The 20,719-nt window shown below is 49.4% G+C and overlaps 1 protein-coding gene across 1 annotated transcript in view; it reads left to right on the forward strand.

Annotated features, from left to right (window-relative positions):
- LOC123745882 (uncharacterized) overlaps nt 1-20,719 on the forward strand; it is a 210,830-nt gene that overhangs the window by 102,219 nt on the left and 87,892 nt on the right. Inside the window, exons 8-9 of the mRNA XM_069317747.1 lie at nt 5,255-5,425; nt 10,757-10,901. Of these exons, the coding sequence (XP_069173848.1) occupies nt 5,255-5,425; nt 10,757-10,901 (316 nt within the window). The remainder of the gene's footprint in view (nt 1-5,254; nt 5,426-10,756; nt 10,902-20,719) is intronic.

Consider the following 20,719-nt stretch of genomic DNA (forward strand, 5'->3'; position numbering starts at 1 on the left):
GGCCACTCACCCCACCAACACCTACTGGCCACACGACCCACCAACACCTACTGGCCACACGACCCACCAACACCTACTGGCCACACGACCCACCAACACCTACTGGCCACACGACCCACCAACACCTACTGGCCACACGACCCACCAACACCTACTGGCCACACGACCCACCAACACCTACTGGCCACACACCCCACCAACACCTACTGGCCACACACCCACCAACACCTACTGGCCACACACCCACCAACACCTACTGGCCACACACCCACCAACACCTACTGGCCACACACCCACCAACACCTACTGGCCACACACCCACCAACACCTACTGGCCACACACCCACCAACACCTACTGGCCACACACCCACCAACACCTACTGGCCACACACCCACCAACACCTACTGGCCACACACCCACCAACACCTACTGGCCACACACCCACCAACACCTACTGGCCACACACCCACCAACACCTACTGGCCACACACCCACCAACACCTACTGGCCACACACCCACCAACACCTACTGGCCACACACCCACCAACACCTACTGGCCACACACCCACCAACACCTACTGGCCACACACCCACCAACACCTACTGGCCACACACCCACCAACACCTACTGGCCACACACCCACCAACACCTACTGGCCACACACCCACCAACACCTACTGGCCACACACCCACCAACACCTACTGGCCACACACCCACCAACACCTACTGGCCACACACCCACCAACACCTACTGGCCACACACCCACCAACACCTACTGGCCACACACCCACCAACACCTACTGGCCACACACCCACCAACACCTACTGGCCACACACCCACCAACACCTACTGGCCACACACCCACCAACACCTACTGGCCACACACCCACCAACACCTACTGGCCACACACCCACCAACACCTACTGGCCACACACCCACCAACACCTACTGGCCACACACCCACCAACACCTACTGGCCACACACCCACCAACACCTACTGGCCACACACCCACCAACACCTACTGGCCACACACCCACCAACACCTACTGGCCACACACCCACCAACACCTACTGGCCACACACCCACCAACACCTACTGGCCACACACCCACCAACACCTACTGGCCACACACCCACCAACACCTACTGGCCACACACCCACCAACACCTACTGGCCACACACCCACCAACACCTACTGGCCACACACCCACCAACACCTACTGGCCACACACCCACCAACACCTACTGGCCACACACCCACCAACACCTACTGGCCACACACCCACCAACACCTACTGGCCACACACCCACCAACACCTACTGGCCACACACCCACCAACACCTACTGGCCACACACCCACCAACACCTACTGGCCACACACCCACCAACACCTACTGGCCACACACCCACCAACACCTACTGGCCACACACCCACCAACACCTACTGGCCACACACCCACCAACACCTACTGGCCACACACCCACCAACACCTACTGGCCACACACCCACCAACACCTACTGGCCACACACCCACCAACACCTACTGGCCACACACCCACCAACACCTACTGGATACACACCCACCAACACCTACTGGCCACACACCCACCAACTCCTACTGGCCACACACCCACCAACACCTACTGGCCACACACCCCACCAACACCTACTGGCCACACGACCCACCAACACCTACTGGCCACACGACCCACCAACACCTACTGGCCACACACCCCACCAACACCTACTGGCCACACACACCCACCAACACGTACTGGCCACACAGACCCACCAACACCTACTGGCCACACGACCCACCAACACCTACTGGCCACACACCCACCAACACCTACTGGCCACACACCCCACCAACACCTACTGGCCACACACCCACCAACACCTACTGGCCACACACCCCACCAACACGTACTGGCCACACACCCACCAACACGTACTGGCCACACGACCCACCAACACCTACTGGCCACACGACCCACCAACACCTACTGGCCACACGACCCACCAACACCTACTGGCCACACACCCACCAACACCTACTGGCCACACACCCACCAACACCTACTGGCCACACACCCACCAACACCTACTGGCCACACACCCTACCAACACCTACTGGCCACACACCCACCAACACGTACTGGCCACACACCCACCAACACGTACTGGCCACACACCCACCAACACCTACTGGCCACACACCCCACCAACACCTACTGGCCACACACCCACCAACACGTACTGGCCACACACCCACCAACACCTACTGGCCACACGACCCACCAACACGTACTGGCCACACACCCACCAACACCTACTGGCCACACGACCCACCAACACCTACTGGCCACACACCCACCAACACCTACTGGCCACACACCCACCAACACCTACTGGCCACACACCCACCAACACCTACTGGCCACACACCCACCAACACCTACTGGCCACACACCCACCAACACCTACTGGCCACACACCCACCAACACCTACTGGCCACACACCCACCAACACCTACTGGCCACACACCCACCAACACGTACTGGCCACACACCCCACCAACACCTACTGGCCACACACCCCACCAACACCTACTGGCCACACACCCCACCAACACCTACTGGCCACACACCCACCAACACCTACTGGCCACACACCCACCAACACGTACTGGCCACACGACCCACCAACACCTACTGGCCACACACACCCACCAACACCTACTGGCCACACACCCCACCAACACCTACTGGCCACACACCCCACCAACACCTACTGGCCACACGACCCACCAACACCTACTGGCCACACACCCACCAACACCTACTGGCCACACGACCCACCAACACCTACTGGCCACACACCCACCAACACCTACTGGCCACACACCCACCAACACCTACTGGCCACACACCCACCAACACGTACTGGCCACACACACCCACCAACACCTACTGGCCACACACACCCACCAACACGTACTGGCCACACGGCCCACCAACACCTACTGGCCACACACCCCACCAACACCTACTGGCCACACACCCCACCAACACCTACTGGCCACACACCCACCAACACGTACTGGCCACACACCCCACCAACACCTACTGGCCACACACCCACCAACACCTACTGGCCACACACCCACCAACACCTACTGGCCACACACCCACCAACACCTACTGGCCACACGACCCACCAACACCTACTGGCCACACACCCACCAACACCTACTGGCCACACGACCCACCAACACCTACTGGCCACACGACCCACCAACACCTACTGGCCACACACCCACCAACACCTACTGGCCACACACACCCACCAACACCTACTGGCCACACACCCACCAACACCTACTGGCCACACACACCCACCAACACCTACTGGCCACACACCCACCAACACCTACTGGCCACACACCCACCAACACCTACTGGCCACACGACCCACCAACACCTACTGGCCACACGACCCACCAACACCTACTGGCCACACACCCACCAACACCTACTGGCCACACACACCCACCAACACCTACTGGCCACACACCCACCAACACCTACTGGCCACACACACCCACCAACACCTACTGGCCACACGACCCACCAACACCTACTGGCCACACACACCCACCAACACCTACTGGCCACACACCCCACCAACACGTACTGGCCACACGACCCACCAACACCTACTGGCCACACACACCCACCAACACGTACTGGCCAGACGGCCCACCTGTATTTACTTGTCGCTCTTGGAAAAATGAGAGTCCATAAATGTAAACAATGAAGTATATTGACCCGTGTAGTACTAAGGTAATGTCTAGTGTCCCACTTGTTACACGAACTCCACCCAGAATATTACCTTATCAAGATACCTCTTTGTTCAAGATGCTTTATAACCATTCGTTCTCACTTCTTGTAGGTGTTCTATAACCCTGCGTTCTCTCTCTTGTAGGTGATCTATAACCCTGCGTTCTCTCTCTTGTAGGTGTTCTATAACCCGGTGTTCTCTCTCTTGTAGGTGTTCTGTAACCCTGCGTTCTCTCTTGTAGGTGTTCTATAACCCGGTGTTCTCTCTCTTGTAGGTGTTCTATAACCCTGCGTTCTCTCTTGTAGGTGTTCTATAACCCGGTGTTCTCTCTCTTGTAGGTGTTCTATAACCCTGCGTTCTCTCTCTTGTAGGTGTTCTATAACCCTGCGTTCTCTCTCTTGTAGGTGTTCTATAACCCGGTGTTCTCTCTCTTGTAGGTGTTCTATAACCCTGCGTTCTCTCTCTTGTAGGTGTTCTATAACCAGGTGTTCTCTCTCTTGTAGGTGTTCTATAACCCGGTGTTCTCTCTCTTGTAGGTGTTCTATAACCCTACGTTCTTTCTTGTAGGTGTTCTATAACCCTGCGTTCTTTCTTGTAGGTGTTCTATAACCCTGCGTTCTCTCTCTTGTAGGTGTTCTATAACCCGGTGTTCTCTCTCTTGTAGGTGTTCTATAACCCTGCGTTCTCTCTCTTGTAGGTGTTCTATAACTCGGTGTTTTCTCTCTTGTAGGTGTTCTATAACCCTGCGTTCTCTCTCTTGTAGGTGTTCTATAACCCGGTGTTCTCTCTCTTGTAGGTGTTCTATAATCCTACGTTCTTTCTTGTAGGTGTTCTATAACCCTGCGTTCTTTCTTGTAGGTGTTCTATAACCCTGCGTTCTTTCTTGTAGGTGTTCTATAACCCGGTGTTCTCTCTCTTGTAGGTGTTCTATAACCCTGCGTTCTCTCTCTTGTAGGTGTTCTATAACTCGGTGTTTTCTCTCTTGTAGGTGTTCTATAACCCTGCGTTCTCTCTCTTGTAGGTGTTCTATAACCCGGTGTTCTCTCTCTTGTAGGTGTTCTATAATCCTACGTTCTTTCTTGTAGGTGTTCTATAACCCTGCGTTCTTTCTTGTAGGTGTTCTATAACCCTGCGTTCTTTCTTGTAGGTGTTCTATAACCCTGCGTTCTTTCTTGTAGGTGTTCTATAACCCTCTGTTCTCTCTTGTAGGTGTTCTATAACCCTGCGTTCTCTCTCTTGTAGGTGTTCTATAACCCTGCGTTCTTTCTTGTAGGTGTTCTATAACCCTCTGTTCTCTCTTGTAGGTGTTCTATAACCCTCTGTTCTCTCTTGTAGGTGTTCTATAACCCTGCGTTCTTTCTTGTAGGTGTTCTATAACCCGTGGTTTTCTCTTGCAGTTGCGTGTTCAACTGTGACAGTGAACAAGTGCCTGGCAGCGCTGCGCACCATCCAGGCCTTCCCCTACTTCCAGCCCACCTGCTTGTGTCGGGAGCCACACTTGGACCGCGAGTGTAACATCTTCAGGGAGTTTATCTTCGACCATCCTTGCATCTTCGTCGAGAATAAAGGTGAGCTGGGCGTTGGTACTTTGGTGGCTGTGGTAGGTGGTGGTGGGCCAGGGAGCAGGTGGTCTGTGGGTGGGATGAGGGGTAGGTGGTGGGCGGTTGTGGGCGGGTTAGGGCGTGGGTTGTGATTAGTTGTGGGTGGTGGTAGGTCGTGAGTGGTGCTGTGGTGGCTTGTGTAAGGAAAGTTACTCACTCAGTCACTCACTCACTCACTCACTCAGTCACTCACTCACTCACTCAGTCACTCACTCACTCACTCAGTCACTCACTCACTCACTCACTCAGTCACTCACTCACTCACTCACTCACTCACTCAGTCACTCACTCACTCACTCAGTCACTCACTCACTCACTCAGTCACTCACTCACTCACTCAGTCACTCACTCACTCACTCAGTCACTCACTCACTCAGTCACTCAGTCACTCAGTCACTCAGTCACTCAGTCACTCAGTCACTCACTCACTCACTCACTCACTCACTCACTCACTCACTCACTCACTCACTCACTCACTCACTCACTCACTCACTCACTCACTCACTCACTCACTCACTCACTCAGTCACTCACTCAGTCACTCACTCACTCCTTAGGGGAGTTAAACCTCACGTCGCTGGAAGACGGAAGAGTTAGGGGGGACATTATCACCACATACAAGATTCTCAAAGGAATTGATAGGGTAGATAAGGACATACTATTTAACCCAAGGGGCACACGCACTAGGGGACACAGGTTGAAATTAAGTGCCCAAATGAGCCACAGAGATATTAGAAAGAACTTTTTTAGTGTCAGAGTGGTTGACAAATGGAATGCATTACGAAGTGATGTAGTGGAGGCTGACTCCATACACAGTTTCAAATGTAGATATGATAGAGCCCAGTAGGTTCATGAACCTGTACACCAGTTCATTAAGAGTTGAGAGGCGGGACCAAAGAGCCAGAGCTCAACCCCCGCAAGCACAACTAGGTGAGTCTACACACACCACACCCACCACCGTGGGCGGTGGTGGGATTTGGATGTTGATAGGCTGTTAGTGGTGACGCCTAGAAGCATTTGTCACGTCGGCCCTACCCGGCCCACCTCCGGTCGGTCGGTCGGTCGGTCTCTTTATCTCTCTCTCTCTCTATCTCTCTCTCTTTATCTCTCTCTCTATCTCTCTCTCTTTCTCTTTATCTCTCTCTCTCTCTCTCTCTCTCTCTCTCTCTCTCTCTCTCTCTCTCTCTCTCTCTCTCTCTCTCTCTCTCTCTTTATCTCTTTATCTCTCTCTCTCTCTTTATCTCTCTCTCTCTCTTTATCTCTCTCTCTCTCTCTCTCTCTCTCTCTCTCTCTCTCTCTCTCTCTCTCTCTCTCTCTCTCTCTCTCTTTATCTCTCTCTCTCTTTATCTCTCTCTTTATCTCTCTCTCTCTCTTTATCTCTCTCTCTTTATCTCTCTCTCTCTCTCTTTATCTCTCTCTCTTTATATCTCTCTCTCTCTCTTTATCTCTCTCTCTTTATATCTCTCTCTCTCTCTTTATATCTCTCTCTCTCTCTTTATCTCTCTCTCTCTCTCTTTATCTCTCTCTCTCTCTCTCTATCTCTCTCTTTATCTCTCTCTCTCTCTTTATCTCTCTCTCTCTCTCTCTTTATCTCTCTCTCTCTCTCTCTCTCTCTCTCTCTCTCTCTCTCTCTCTCTCTCTCTCTCTCTCTCTCTCTCTCTCTCTCTCTCTCTCTCTCTCTCTCTCTCTCTATCTCTTTATCTCTTTATCTCTTTATCTCTTTATCTCTTTATCTCTTTATCTCTTTATCTCTTTATCTCTTTATCTCTTTATCTCTTTATCTCTTTATCTCTTTATCTCTTTATCTCTTTATCTCTTTATCTCTCTTTCTCTCTTTCTCTCTTTGTCTCTCTTTTTCTCTCTTTCTTTGAGAAACATCTAACGATGTACTGAAGGGAAGATTAAGTTAGCCTAAACAACTTAAATAGTTTAGTAGCGAGATATTCCCGACTAAGGACTAAAACTTCAGCACAATTTATCATTTAAAAAAGTTTCGTAGTTCTGTGTTGTTTGTGTGTGCGCGCGCGCACCTAGTTGTGCTGGGGGGGGGGGGGGGTGAGCTTTGCTCTTTCGGCTCGTCTCTCAACTGTCAATCAAATTTTTTTCTCCCCCCCCCTCCCCCAAGGAACCAGCCCTTAACAGCTGTCTAACTCTCAGGTACCTATTTACCGCTAGGTAACAAGGGCATCAGAGTAAAAGAAACTCTGCCCATTTGTTTTCCGCCATCGCCGGGGATCGAACCCGGAATCTAGGATTAAGAATCCCCAGCCCTGTCTACACAGCCACTGGCCCCGTGTGTGTGTGTCCGTCCGTACCGTCCTTGCAAACTTTGCAAGGACTGGTTTGTGGGTCGGGGTCTGTGGAGATGAAATTTTTGGAGTCAATTCCATAGAGTTTAAAAAAAAATTATTCACGAGCTCCAATCACTTAAATAGCGCATTCTTTTTGGCGACTTCATGAAGCCGTTGGAGGTGAAAGTAGGCCGCCAAGTTCATAGAGTATTACTGCGTGTTCAGAACTTGTAAAACTTGACTTGAACACCTCTCAACTGTCATTTACTATTGTAAATTAAGTTCTGATGGCCGATTGGCATTGTAATAGCTGTCAACACATACATGAAACAACATTTTGGAGTCGACCCCCAGCACTACCACGTGCCACGCCTAGTAATGTGTATAAATCGATTCAGGGACTCGTTCAGAACAGGATACTCAGTCTATATCCGGCCAGTTCTAAAGTATACAATACCAGTATGGAACAAGAGTGCCCGAACTGAAGGTGTTCAGGCAGGGTCAACCAAGGTCAATATATCATCCCCCAAAAATGAGGTGATTTGATAAAATAACTATGCCCAAGATTACTATGAGAGTGCCTTCGGGATGATGGGCAAATAGCCTCGGCTACCATCATCTTTTGTACGGTTGTGATGGTCGAGTGGTTAAGGTCTCCTGTACACCAGTTGCATAGTGCTCCTGGAAGTATGGGTTCGAGTTATTTCTGAGGTTTGGAGTTTTCAGTCAATATATATATATATATATATATATATATATATATATATATATATATATATATAATAAAATATAAAATCACACCACACACCAATCTACAGACAATCTCGTACACACACACACACACACACACACACACACATACACACACACACACACACACACACACACACACACACACACACACACACACACACACACACACACACACACACACACACACACACACACACACGAGAAATAGACCCCCCCTATAAAGGAGCAACAGTCACCGAGAGTGGACACTCCACCACCACCACCTCATCCCCTTGAACCCGGGTCGCGCGGAACTTCCGTCTCCCACAAGCCCACTAGTTGACCTGGACACTATAAAGGTGATGTATACCAACACATCTGGAATAATGACTTAAGATGACCTACACGAGCAACGCCTGAAATTACAGCCTTAATTTATTGCATTAATGGGGAGAAAGCTGTATGGTATAATAGGAAATTGTCATTCCCTCCCTTCTCCATCCTCAGTAAACCCCCTTCTCTCCATCCTCACTAAACCCCCCCCCCCCCTCTCTCTCTGAGTGACCCTCTGAGTGACCCTCTGAGTGACCTACCTAAGGGATCGAGGTGATAGTTATCAATGTTTGAAGATGATGCAAGGTTGGTGAGGACTGTAAAAACAGAGGACGACTGCAGGAAGTTACGGGAAGACCTTGACATAATAACTCTATAAGTGGGCAAATAACTATATGATGGAATTGAATCCCAGTAAGTGTAAGGTAATGATGGTGGGAAAGTGAGAGGAGACCAGAAGGTACCTACTCTATAAGGGAAAGAGGAGGTATTTATTGCTATTCCTAAATTTGCTATTCCTCTATATAGGAAAAGCAAATATAGAGGGGTTTGGGAGTGGATATCTTCCCAACACTGTGACAGGAAGTACACACAAACGGGGTCACATCAATGAACGCCGATAAACATAAAAAAAACATAGTTTTGAAAGCTAACTCAGGATTATGTAAAGTCTGCGCAACATTTGTTACCCCCAATACTGGAATATGCAGCACAGGCATGGAATCCTGGCGAATGTTGACCAGACCACACACTAGAAGTTGAAGGGACGACGACGTTTCGATCCGTCCTGGACCATTCTCAAGTCGATTCAACATACTTCAGCCACGTTATTGTGACTCATCGCCTGTCCTTGCGGATCATAGACTCAAAACTTTGTAAGTTGAGAGGTATGCCAAACATTTGTTCCCAGGGGGCCAAGACGACACGCTAAGTCCCACAACCCTAGATGACAGGAGGAAGAGAGGGGAGAAATGATCACTACATACGATAACAAGAATAGATAAGATGGACAAGGACAGTCCATTACAATTGAGAGACAGTAGGACAACGAGACACAGGTGGAAGCTAGAAACAAATGAATTTAACAAATGCAGGGGAAATAGTCGTAGCCTATTCAGGTGGTCAATAAGTAGAGTGGAAGCCACTCCACAAGACTTCCACACCAAGAAAGTTGTGGAAGCCACCTCCATCCACAATTTTTAAGGCCAGATTCGACATAGGCTTAGGGCGTAACGCTTCAGGGACAAGATGGGTGGGAGGCGGGGCACAAGAGCTAAACCTCACTCCCTCGTTGACATTGATAGGTAAGGACTAACCCCTTCTCCCCCCCCCACAACTAGCCCTTCCCCCCTCCTTCACTAACTTTACCACTCTTATTTCCAGGGTGTTTAATTGTTTTTATTAGTCCTTTAAAGGGCACTGAATGTTAATTGGTAATATGATCATAGCTAAGTGGTGTTGAGAGGGGGGGGGCAGGGAGTGGGTATTGGGGGGGGGGAGAGAGGAAGAAAGTGGCGTGTTCGCAAGTGTGAAGAGGTCACGGACGGCACTTGCGTCACGGACGGCACTTGCGTCACGGACGGCACTTGCGTCACGGACGGCACTTGCGTCACGGTCGGCACTTGCGTCACGGTCGGCACTTGCGTCACGGACGGCACTTGCGTCACGGACGGCACTTACATTGTCAATATAGGCAGCAGCAGCAAGCTGGGAGCCGCCGCCAGCGACTGCTGTAATATTTACGGCAACAAAGAGCTTTGTTCTACAAATTTACCAGTGCTTCTATACCACGTACGTGTGTCTGTGTGTATACACACACACACACACACACACACACACACACACACACACACACACACACACACACACACACGTACGTACGTCAGCATTAGGTGTATATACCTTCCGTGCACTAACATGAGGTGTGTGCTTGCCCCTTACAGAGGAGTCGCCGTACGCCGTGCACGCCCTGCCGTTGTGCGAGTACGCCCTCAACGCCTGCGAGCAGCTGCCCGGCTGTATCCAGCTGTACGAGGAGTTCCGTGACGCCTGCAGGGTTAGAGACGACCAGTGTAAAGTGGTGGATACGTGAGTATACTGCTGTGTGGTCTGGTGTAAGTGTTGGTACTGGTGTGGTCTGGTGTAGGTGTTGGTACTGGTGTAGGTGTTGGTACTGGTGTGGTCTGGTGTAGGTGTTGGTACTGGTGTGGTCTGGTGTAGGTGTTGGTACTGGTGTGGTCTGGTGTAGGTGTTGGTACTGGTGTAGGTGTTGGTACTGGTGTGGTCTGGTGTAGGTGTTGGTACTGGTGTGGTCTGGTGTAGGTGTTGGTACTGGTGTAGGTGTTGGTACTGGTGTGGTCTGGTGTAGGTGTTGGTACTGGTGTGGTCTGGTGTAGGTGTTGGTACTGGTGTGGTCTGGTGTAGGTGTTGGTACTGGTGTGGTCTGGTGTAGGTGTTGGTACTGGTGTGGTCTGGTGTAGGTGTTGGTACTGGTGTGGTCTGGTGTAGGTACTGGTCTTGGTGTAGTCTGGTCTAGTTCTGGTGTAGCCTGGTCTAGTTCCGGTGTAGCCTGGTCTAGTTCTGGTGTAGCCTGGTCTAGTTCCGGTGTAGCCTGGTCTAGTTCTGGTGTAGCCTGGTCTAGTTCCGGTGTAGCCTGGTCTAGTTCTGGTGTAGCCTGGTCTAGTTCCGGTGTAGCCTGGTCTAGTTCCGATGTAGCCTGGTCTAGTTCTGGTGTAGCCTGGTCTAGTTCTGGTGTAGCCTGGTCTAGTTCCGGTGTAGCCTGGTCTAGTTCCGGTGTAGCCTGGTCTAGTTCCGGTGTAGCCTGGTCTAGTTCTGGTGTAGCCTGGTCTAGTTCTGGTGTATCCTGGTCTAGTTCTGGTGTATCCTGGTCTAGTTCCGGTGTAGCCTGGTCTAGTTCCGGTGTAGCCTGGTCTAGTTCCGGTGTAGCCTGGTCTAGTCCGGTGGGTGTAGCCAAGGTACCCTCGGGAAGTCAGGTGTAGTCTCTTGTATCCTAGAGGTGCCTGGTGTAGTGTGGCCTAACCAGTTGGGACATGTCTGGCGCGCAGCTGGTGTAGTGCGGCCCCGCCCCGCCCCCCCCCCCCTGGTGTGGCTCATTAATGTATGTTATATATATGTTGCGGAAGTCAGTATTAAAGGCCGGTGTGTAAAGGGGTAAGTGAGAGGTGGAAGGGTAAAGGTCAGGTGGCCTCCGGGCTCAAGGTAAGCTCTGGTCTTGTGTCACGTCCGCCGCCGCCATCTTGGTCCGCCATCTTGGTCCGCCATCTTGGTCCGCCATCTTTGATATGCACTTAATGTACACACAGAAATCACAATAGCGTGATCTATCAAATAAAGAAATCCACAAGGGTAGTTTCATCATTGCCCTTGTGGATTTGTTCGTTTGATATATCATGCTATTGTGATTTGCGTGTGTGTGTTGCAGTAAGGGTGTAGAGGTAGAACATTTGGTTGACGGAGCCCGGGTGTATGGGGGGGGGGGATTGTGTAAAACCCCGGCTGTGCTTCGGAGAAGCTTCGGGATCCTCGCGAGGGCACTAGCACTCCGGGTTCCAATTCTTTTACCATAGCTGGTTGATGGGGGGTTCTGGGAGATCTTCTACTCCCCAAGCCCGGCCCGAGGTCAGGCTTGACTTGTGAGAGTTTGGTTCACCAGGCTGTTGCTTGGAGCGGCCCACAGGCCCACATACCCACCACAGCCCGGTTGGTCCGGAACGTCTTTTAGAAAACAGTCTAGTTTTCTCTTGAAGATGTCCACGGTTGTTCCGGCAATATTTCTTATGCTCGCTGGTAGGATGTTGAACACCCGCGGACCTCTGATGTTTATACAGTGTTCTCTGATTGTGTCTATGGCACCTCTGCTCTTCACTGGTTCTATTCTGCATTTTCTTCCATATCGTTCACTCCAGGACGTTGTTATTTTACTGTGTAGATTTGGGACCTGGCCCTCCAGTATTTTCCATCTGTATATTATTTGGTATCTCGTCTCCTTTCTAAAGAGTACATTTGGAGAGCTTTGAGACGATCCCAATAATTTAGGTACTTTATCGCGTCTATGCGTGCCGTATATGTTCTCTGTATTTCCTGTATTTCAGCAATCTCTCCTGCTCTGAAGGGGGAAGCGAGTACTGAGCAGTACTCAAGCCGGGACAACACCAGTAGCTTGAAGAGCACAACCATTGTGATGGGATCCCTGGATGTGAAAGTTCTCGTAATCCATCCTATCATTTTTCTGGCTGACGCAATATTTGCTTGGTTATGCTCCCTAAAAGTTAGGTCGTCGGACATCATTATTCCTAAATCCTTGACATGCTGTTTACCTATTATGGGCAGATTCGATTATGGTGATTCAACTGTTCCACCATGTGGTGGTACAGTTGACTAAGGTGTGTCAGAGACCATCCCGTGTGTAGGTTCGAACCCTCATCATTGCCCTTGTGGATTTGCACTTAATATACACTAATAGCAAATAATTTGTCTATATCTGTCAAAGAGTCTGACTTGCACCCTCTTTGTCAGAGGATGGAGGGTCAGACGCTTGGGCTAGCCTCGCTATCTTCTATCATTATCTATATATCTCACTATATATATATCGCCCCACTATCCAAGATAGTGGGGTTAGGCAACAACAACCACATTGGGTTGTTGTTGTCGCTGTTTTTAGATTCAGCAACTGGGAATAAAAAGTTGCAAGTAGCACGGTCTATGGCGAGCCCGTAGTGGACTTACTGGCACAGGAGCGGGGCAAGTAGCACGGGCTATGGTGAGCCCGTAGTGGACTTACCTGGCACAGGAGCGGGGCTATAACTGGACATAGTCCGGGAAGGGGTAGTATCTAAGAGGCCAGGTGGAGTCGGCTCCAGTGCCACACTTCAAGAAGGGTCGGTATCCATGGCAACCTTATGCGATTTTCATGAAGTCTGAAACGAAGACAGAGATATGCTTTCCATAGAGTTTTTTCGTACTCAGACGCGTACCCGCTTTTTTTTTTTTTTTTTTTACTCTAAAACTATGAATGTGAATTCATTCTGATTACAATATGACATTTTCTCAGACGAAGAGAGAGAGAGAGAGAGAGAGAGAGAGAGAGAGAGAGAGAGAGAGAGAGAGAGAGAGAGAGAGAGAGAGAGAAGGGAAGAGTAGACATGTTGGTAGGAGGGACGGAGAGAGGGGAGAAAAAGGGGGGTGGGAAAGGGTAGAGGGAAAGGAGAATGGGCGGAAGAGTAGAGGAGAGAAGAGGGAGATTGAGTTACGGGAGGGGGAGAGAACAAGATCGCAACCTCCTGATACTCCTATCAAAGTGTGCGCGCGTTCGTGTCGTGTCTTGGCGCTTTCTCCTTTATATATATATATATATATATATATATATATATATATATATATATATATATATATATATATATATATAATATAAACAACCTATTCTGAAATTTCAGAATATAAACTGAAATTGCATGAGCCGTGGAGATAGGAAGGTGGTCCCCCAGTGGTGGCCGTACCACTCTCAGCTGGGTACCATAACCTCCCAGCTGGTGGCTAATGTGTCGGGTATCTGCAGACTCGAACACTCCCGACCACACTCCTCCCATATTGTTGACCATTTATTTCTGAGTTGTATCAATACCTCCCAGATTGTATTACTACATGAATGTCTTCAGAGGCACAAATGTTGGAGAATACGGTGTGTGTGTGTGTAGTGTGGTGAGGTGTGTGTGTAGTGTGGTGAGGTGTGTAGTGTGGTGTGTGTGTGTGTAGTGTGGTGTGGTGCAACCCGTTCTCGCACTTTATTATAGTCAATATTGACTTATTAAATAAATGCATATGTGACATACTAATGTATTATGAATATTTTAGTTTACCTTGAAAAGCTTCATAGAAAACACCGACCTTACCTAACCTTCTTAGTATGTTAAGATAAGCATCTTATTGCTTCGTAATTACAATTATTACTTAACCTATACCTATAATTGGTTAAGTAATAATTGTAATTACGGAGCAATAAGATGCTTATTTTAACATAGTAAGAAGGTTAGGTAAGGTCGGTGTTTCCTATGAAGCTTTTCAAGGTAAACTAAAATATTCACAATAAATTAGTATGTCACATATGCACTTATTTAATTAGTCAATAGTGACTTAAAGAAAGTGAGAGAACGGGTTGTGTGGTGAGGTGTGTGGTGTGGAGGTACGGTGTGAAACAGTGGTGCTCGCCCAAGTACCAACGTACCTGTACCATAAATCCACTCACAATGAGCGCAGCTACATGTATCCCCTAATTAACTCGCATGATCTATGAGAGTAGACTAAAGTCGCTGCCACTGTACACACCAGAAGCAAGTAAGAGGACATGATCACCATATACAAGATCATCCTGGAATGCTTGACAGTGAAGAAGACTTCTTACAACAATCAGCATTTTCATGGAGATAAATTTATTTTCATGTCTCTGAGAGACTCTCTCTCGTGTGTCTCGGTATCTCCCCTCTTCTCTCTCTCTCTCTATCTCACGGAAATCATGTTTAAATCCCGTAGGGGGCACCTCAGGTGACCTTTGACCCCGGCTCACGCGTTAATTACAACTGGCAATAATGAGCTCCAACAGGTAATTAGGGGTAATTATTTAAGGGGGCTTCAGCGGGGAGGGCAGACGGAATAGATTATACGACTTATTCATCTTTCTCTTTTCTCTCTACCCTCTCCTTCCCTCTCTTTCCCCTTTCCTTCCCTCTTTCCCCTTTCCTTCACTCTTTCCCCTTTCCTTCCATCTTTCCCCTTTCCTTCCCTCTTTCCCCTTTCCTTCCCTCTTTCCCCTTTCCTTCCCTCTTTCCCCTTTCCTTCCCTCTTTCCCCTTTCCTTCCCTCTTTCCCCTTTCCTTCCCTCTTTCCCCTTTCCTTCCCTCTTTCCCCTTTCCTTCCCTCTTTCCCCTTTCCTTCCCTCTTTCCCCTTTCCTTCCCTCTTTCCCCTTTCCTTCCCTCTTTCCCCTTTCCCCTTTCCCCTTTCCTTCCCTCTTTCCCCTTTCCTTCTCTCTTTCCCCTTTCCTTCCCTCTTTCCCCTTTCCTTCTCTCTTTCCCCTTTCCTTCTCTCTTTCCCCTTTCCTTCTCTCTTTCCCCTTTCCTTCTCTCTTTCCCCTTTCCTTCCCTCTTTCCCCTTTCCTTCCCTCTTTCCCCTTTCCCCTTTCCTTCCCTCTTTCCCCTTTCCTTCCCTCTTTCCCCTTTCCTTCCCTCTTTCCCCTTTCCTTCTCTTTCCCCTTTCCTTCTCTCTTTCCCCTTTCCTTCTCTCTTTCCCCTTTCCTTCCCTCTTTCCCCTTTCCTTCCCTCTTTCCCCTTTCCTTCCCTCTTTCCCCTTTCCTTCTCTCTTTCCCCTTTCCTTCCCTCTTTCCCCTTTCCTTCCCTCTTTCCCCTTTCCTTCCCTCTTTCCCCTTTCCTTCCCTTTCTTCAGCCCCCTTTCATTCCATTCTTTTTTTCCTTCTCCATCCACCGTACGCAAAGTTATTCTTCCTTTTACTTTTACCAAATAAAGGTTAGAGTATTTTCTCCACTCTTTGGGGGGGGGGGGAGGTCGGTCTCCACTTTGGGTGGGGGGGGAGTCGGTCTCCACTTTGGTGGGGGGGGAGGTCGGTCTCCACTTTGGGTTGCGGGGGGAGGTCGGTCTCCACTTTGGGTGGGGGGGGGGAGTCGGTCTCCACTTTGGTGGGGGGGGAGGTCGGTCTCCACTTTGGGTGGGGGGGGGAGTCGGTCTCCACTTTGGTGGGGGGGGAGGTCGGTCTCCACTTTGGGTGGGGGGGGAGGTCGGTCTCCACTTTGGGTGGGGGTGGAGGTCGGTCTCCACTTTGGGTGGGGGGGGGAGTCGGTCTCCACTTTGGGTGGGGGGGGAGGTCGGTCTCCACTTTGGGTGGGGGGTGGGGGGGTCAGTCCACACAATGCCTGAAGGTCTGTATGTATGTTTTTTCCCCAATTTCAATTTCATGCATAAAACAATTACGAATTAGTATTTGTGCATATTCCATGCATACGTATGTGTGTGTAATTCACGCGGCCGTTGCCAAATAACGAAAATGTTTTAGCGTGATGGCCACGTGTAAGTATTTGTGTACGTGTTGGTAATATATATATATATATATATATATATATATATATATATATATATATATATATATATATATATAAAATACACACACACACACACACACACACACACACACACACACACACACACACACACACACACACACACACACACACACACACACCAATGCACTTGTGATCCGGCCTAGTGAGTGTATGAACCCCAACGGGTAGGGGTGAGAAGGGGGGTTATACACAGTCATAAAGAGAAGGGGGTGTTGGGTGGGGGGACGGGGGTGTGTGGGGGGAGGGGGGGTGAAGGGGAGACTTGAGAAACCGCCACAATATCCTTTGGCCAGGAGGTGCGCCAGCGTGAAGCCTAACGGTCCCTGATACTGGGTGGGGATCGCTCGCCCGAATATCCTGAGAGCCGCCGAGGCATCCTGTCCAGGAAATTCGGGGCAGGGTTTTTTTTTTAAGGAAGAGGTAGGAGATAGTGTGGGTGAAGGATCGCCCAGGCAAGTCCGGAGTCATGTGTTGTTCAGAAGGAACGTCAAGATACCAGCCTGTCAAGACACCCGCCTGTCAAGACGTAGGAACTAGGCTATACAAACAGCTTTAGAAAACTTCAATCTAACCACTTTAAACAGAAATCACAATAACGTGATGCTTCAAGAAGTTGATGCATGGGGGGAGTTGTGTAAAACCCTGGTTTGTGTCTCGGAGAGGCTGCAGGATCCTGTATGTTTAGTTGAACTTTGGTTTCAACTCTTTTGACCATTTAGCTCAGTCGATTAAGGCTGCGTCTGGGATGCTCTTGGACGCAGGTTCGAATCCTCGTCATGGCCCTTATGGATTTGTTCATTCAATCTACCCACTCTAAATGGGAGAAGAAATTGAGGAGAAGGCCACAATTCAGTACAAGTATGTAACAGAGGCGACGTTACGGAGCCGGTCAGCCGAGCGGACAGCACGCTGGACTTGTGATCCTGTGGTCCCGGGTTCACCCTATGCCCCTGTTACCTAGCTGTAAAATAGGTATCTGGGTGTTAGTCAGCTGTCACGGGCTGCTTCCTGGGGGTGGAGGCCTGGTCGAGGACCGGGCCACGGAGACACTAAAGCCCCGAAATCATCTCAAGATAACCTCAAGATTAGGTCCTGGAAATATAAGGCAGCATGGCAGCATAACACACATGGTCAGCGCCTCGAAAGAGATTTCGTCTGGGTTCGAGCCCTTAAACAAAGAGGGTTGACTGGGCACTGATCTGAAATATTCATGCCTGTTCACCAGAAGTAATTGGAGACCTGGTGGTTAACCGATTGACGGATTTCAGGGAAAACTAGACTTGTAAAGACTTAACTAGATCTAAGGGAAGGGATCCAAACCTGTTACCGTAGTCAGACGTATTCTACTTCTAAATAATTGTTCTACAGGTGTACTCGCCTGTAATTTTTAAAATGTTTGGGGAGTGGGGGAGGAAGACTAGGTGAACAGGGACAATCTTTCCCAGGTAAATGAGAAAGAAAATAAGCCTGTGCACGTGTCATTAAAATAGCAGCAGCAGCTATTATTGAGAACAAAGGTCGTAGTCATTGTTGACCAGACCACACACTAGAAGGTGAAGGGACGACGACGTTTCGGTCCGTCCTGGACTATTCTCAAGTCGATTGTGTATGAGCCAGCCAGTTATTGTGACTCATCGCCTGCTCGGAGTCATTGGTTACTTCAACCAAGCCGGAATTGGCTGTACAAAGATGAATCCCCTGGAACACTGAGAAGACAATGAGGTCTTGGCTGGCTCAAGTTACAGATATAAATTTCTTAAGACAATATCTAGCCTTTACGCTAAGTTAGACATCGTTAATAAGAGCTTAATATCCCTCTAGAAGCAGGCGATGAGTCACAATAACGTGGCTGAAGTATGTTGACCAGACCACACACTAGAAGTTGAAGGGACGACGACGTTTCGGTCCGTCCTGGACCATTCTCAATCGACTTGAGAATGGTCCAGGACGGACCGAAACGTCGTCGTCCCTTCAACTTCTAGTGTGTGGTCTGGTCAACATCCCTCTAGAAGCCAATGACCCTTTACTGATACTTTTAACACATTGGAAACAAAGGCCATATAAAAGAACAGACAAGAGTTAAATGTTAAATTAGCCTAATGAAAAGGGGAAATTCTTCAATAGGACGTCTTGTCTGAGAGTCTTATTAATTCTATGACAGTACGAGCCTAGTTGTGCTTGCGGGGATTATTAATATTATTCTTTGTTAATTTCCTGTGCTTGCGGGGGCTGAGCTTGGGTTGTTTGGTACAATTTTAATACAATTTTGATACAGAAAAAGTGCAGACTTCATCTTTACTGTTGTAAAGAATGACACCTTCCAACTGTGTGAACATAGCACTACAGTGAGAGGAGGAGACGCAAGGGGTCGGTCCAAGAGCTATTGCTCATATTCGTCAGTGTGCCATCACAGAATATAGCTTAGTCTGCTATCATTGTTTGCGATTGAGGTATATCCGATAACGGGAGTCAGAACGGAGGACTGCAGAACATTCCTGGAGGACCTGGACATGCTTAAGAACAGGTAAGATGCTCGGCTACGAAAGTTCAACCTGGAGAAGTGCAACGTTATGGTGATTGGTAGAGGCTGGTAGACCCTGAAAACCATATTAAATGATTGGAACGAATGTTCTCGAATCAGGGACAGATATCTAGATAAGGAGATAATCCCCCAAGCCAGCGGCCATGTTATCAAGCCAGCGCCATGTTATCGAGCCAGCGGCCATGTTATCGAGCCAGCGGCCATGTTATCTGGGGGGGGGGGGTGTAACATAACAAAAAGGAGGCCTGGTCGAGGACCGGGCCGCGGGCACGCTAAGCCCCGAAATAATCTCAAGATAACCTCAAGATTGCTGAAGGGTTTTGTGCGGGCAGGGTAGAGGTAGGAAATTATCAAAGGAAAGCGCCAAGCCATTACGACTATATAACACTGGGAAGGGGTCAGGATATGGGTTGGGACGGGGGAAGGAATGGTGCCCAACCACTTGGACGGTCGAGGATTGAACTCCGACCTGCATGAAGCGAGACAGTCACTCTACCGTCCAGATCAAGTGGTTGGGCGACTGATGGGGTAGAGGAAGAAGGGTTATAAAAAGCAATATAGTTTTTAGTATATCGAGTAACCTAACAGTGAGACATACATATACATTCCCGATTTGGGCCGCCAAATACACTAGTTCACAATCTTGAGGTTATCTTGAGATGATTTCGGGGCTTTAGTGTCCCCGCGGCCCGGTCCTCGACCAGGCCTCCACCCCCAGGAAGCAGCCAGTGACAGCTGACTAACACCCAGGTACCTATTTTACTGCTAGGTAACAGGGGCATAGGGTGAAAGAAACTCTGCCCATTGTTTCTCGCCGGCGCCCGGGATCGAACCCGGGACCACAGGATCACAAGTCCAGCGTGCTGTCCGCTCGGCCGACCGGCTCCCCCAAAACTCAATAATTAACAGGAACACTCTCAAGAAAATTGCTAAGCCTTAATCACTACTCCAGAGCCAGCGGTCAGAGGAGCAGGATATAGATTATTATTTTGGTATTTTAAAATAAATGTGTGAGTGTTCACCTAGTTGTGTTTGCGGGGGTTGAGCTCTGGCTCTTTGGTCCCGCCTCTCAACCATCAATCAACAGGTGTACAGGTTCCTGAGCCTATCGGGCTCTATCATATCTACACTTGAAACTGTGTATGGAGCCAGCCTCCACCACATCACTTCCTAATGCATTTTATTTGTCAACCACTCTGACACTTAAAAAGTTCTTTCTA

The sequence above is a fragment of the Procambarus clarkii genome, chromosome 88 (assembly GCF_040958095.1).
Source record: "Procambarus clarkii isolate CNS0578487 chromosome 88, FALCON_Pclarkii_2.0, whole genome shotgun sequence".
NCBI classification, from domain to species: domain Eukaryota; kingdom Metazoa; phylum Arthropoda; class Malacostraca; order Decapoda; family Cambaridae; genus Procambarus; species Procambarus clarkii.